The 1,647-nt window shown below is 48.6% G+C and overlaps 1 protein-coding gene across 1 annotated transcript in view; it reads left to right on the top strand.

Annotated features, from left to right (window-relative positions):
- GATD1 (glutamine amidotransferase class 1 domain containing 1) overlaps nucleotides 1–1,647 on the top strand; it is a 32,997-nt gene that overhangs the window by 18,215 nt on the left and 13,135 nt on the right. Inside the window, 2 exon segments of the mRNA XM_075566821.1 lie at nucleotides 762–782; nucleotides 785–868. Coding sequence (XP_075422936.1) covers nucleotides 762–782; nucleotides 785–868 — 105 coding nt within the window.

Here is a 1,647-nt window from a genome sequence, read left to right as displayed (position 1 = left end):
GGATTGTGTGTGTGTGGGGGGGGGGGATTGAGTGTGTGTGTGTGTGGGGGGGGGATTGAGTGTGGGGATTGTGTGATTGTGTGTGTGGGGGGGATTGGTGTGTGTGTGTGTGGGGGGGGGGGGATTGTGTGTGGGGGGGGGGGATTGTGTGGGGGGGGATTGTGTGGGGGGGATTGTGTGGGGGGGTATTGAGTCCCCTCCCTGCCCTTTGCCCCCCCCCCCTCCCTGCCCTTTGCCCCCCCCCCCCTTCCACTCCATGCCCCCTGCCCTTCCACGCCCGGGCAACGCCGGGTATATCAGCTAGTTTATCATATAGTTGTGTGGTTTTTTTTTTTTTTTTAAACTAAACGTGGCCCTTCCTCCCTGGGTTTAAGCTCACCCCTCCCCACTTTTTAAGTAGCAGGTTTTCCAATGTACCTGTGCAGGACTGGTCCACTGCGGTCATTCTCCCACCACAGCAGAGGTTAATGAGAATTTTCACAGGTAGTGTTAGGACCTGCATACTGGTCATGCCGGGAAGTGGCTACAGGCTTATAACGCTTTGGCCAAAGGGTTTAACTAAATGACCCTTATTCATGAGAATACTACATTGAAGTATTTAACTATGTATTTTGTCATATTGAATGTAGCATCGGGTATTTTTGTCTGTTGTATACATTTCGCCACGCTCAGTAGCACTCCTTTTGCTGGGATTGTGTGTCCATTCATTTTACTAAACGTGCTTTCTCACTTCCTATTCCCTCTCCTTTTCTCTCTCTCAGGCGCTCGATACCACGCACTGCTGATCCACACTGTCCAGGAGCTATGACCGATCTAGCAAACAGCGGCTATCTGGCCAGGATTCTGCAGCACTTCACAGCAGAGAAGAGTAAGTGGGACCACCTCCCCAGTTACCCAAACAGATAGACATACAGAGTAGGACATTGGGCTTTGTACTATAAGCTGCGATAGTGCCGATCTGGCGCTACCTATTTCAACGGGACTTTCCGTGCAATCGCTCTGGATCGTTGTTGCAGCTTACAAAATAAACCCAATTGTGTCTGTTCCTCACAATGCAGAGTTACACAAATAGAAAGAACTGATGTCCCAGTCTGTCCCTCTCACTACCGGGTGATGAGACAAAGCATTTTAATACAATAAACCAAAAACAAACTTGGATCGGTGGGTGAGAATTCTGCTAGCTCTTCCTCCCACCTCCTGGAGGCCCTCTCTTTATAATCTCTCCCCTTCCCCCTTGCCATTTAAACCGGCAGCCCTACACTATTTTACCAAATGGGGGGGGTGGGAGGTGGTGCGCGTGGGCTGGAGTTCTTTGCCCAAAATCGATTTTGAAGCAAAAGGTCGACACTGGGTGCTCATTTGCATGTCATTTCCCAGAATCCTTTGCTGCAGTGGAAGTACTGTATGCTAGGAGATAACGGTGAAAAGCAGGGTAGCAGACCCTGTGAGACGTGAATGTGCTCACAAGAGAAATAAACCGCCGGGTGACAGGGTCTTTTAGACTTTATCACCACTACTTTTATATAAACCATATTGATAGGTCAGTATGTCTATGAATGGCATTTATGACGTATCGCAGTTGTATATACAGTAAGGAATTTAACCCTACTGTAACGTGTTTGATAAATACTTAATCGCCTGCTTTTA

The sequence above is a fragment of the Ascaphus truei genome, chromosome 12 (genome assembly GCF_040206685.1).
Source record: "Ascaphus truei isolate aAscTru1 chromosome 12, aAscTru1.hap1, whole genome shotgun sequence".
Taxonomy (NCBI): Eukaryota; Metazoa; Chordata; class Amphibia; order Anura; family Ascaphidae; genus Ascaphus; species Ascaphus truei.
Note: the sequence above shows the minus strand (reverse complement) of the source record. Positions and strands in the feature narration are given on the sequence as shown.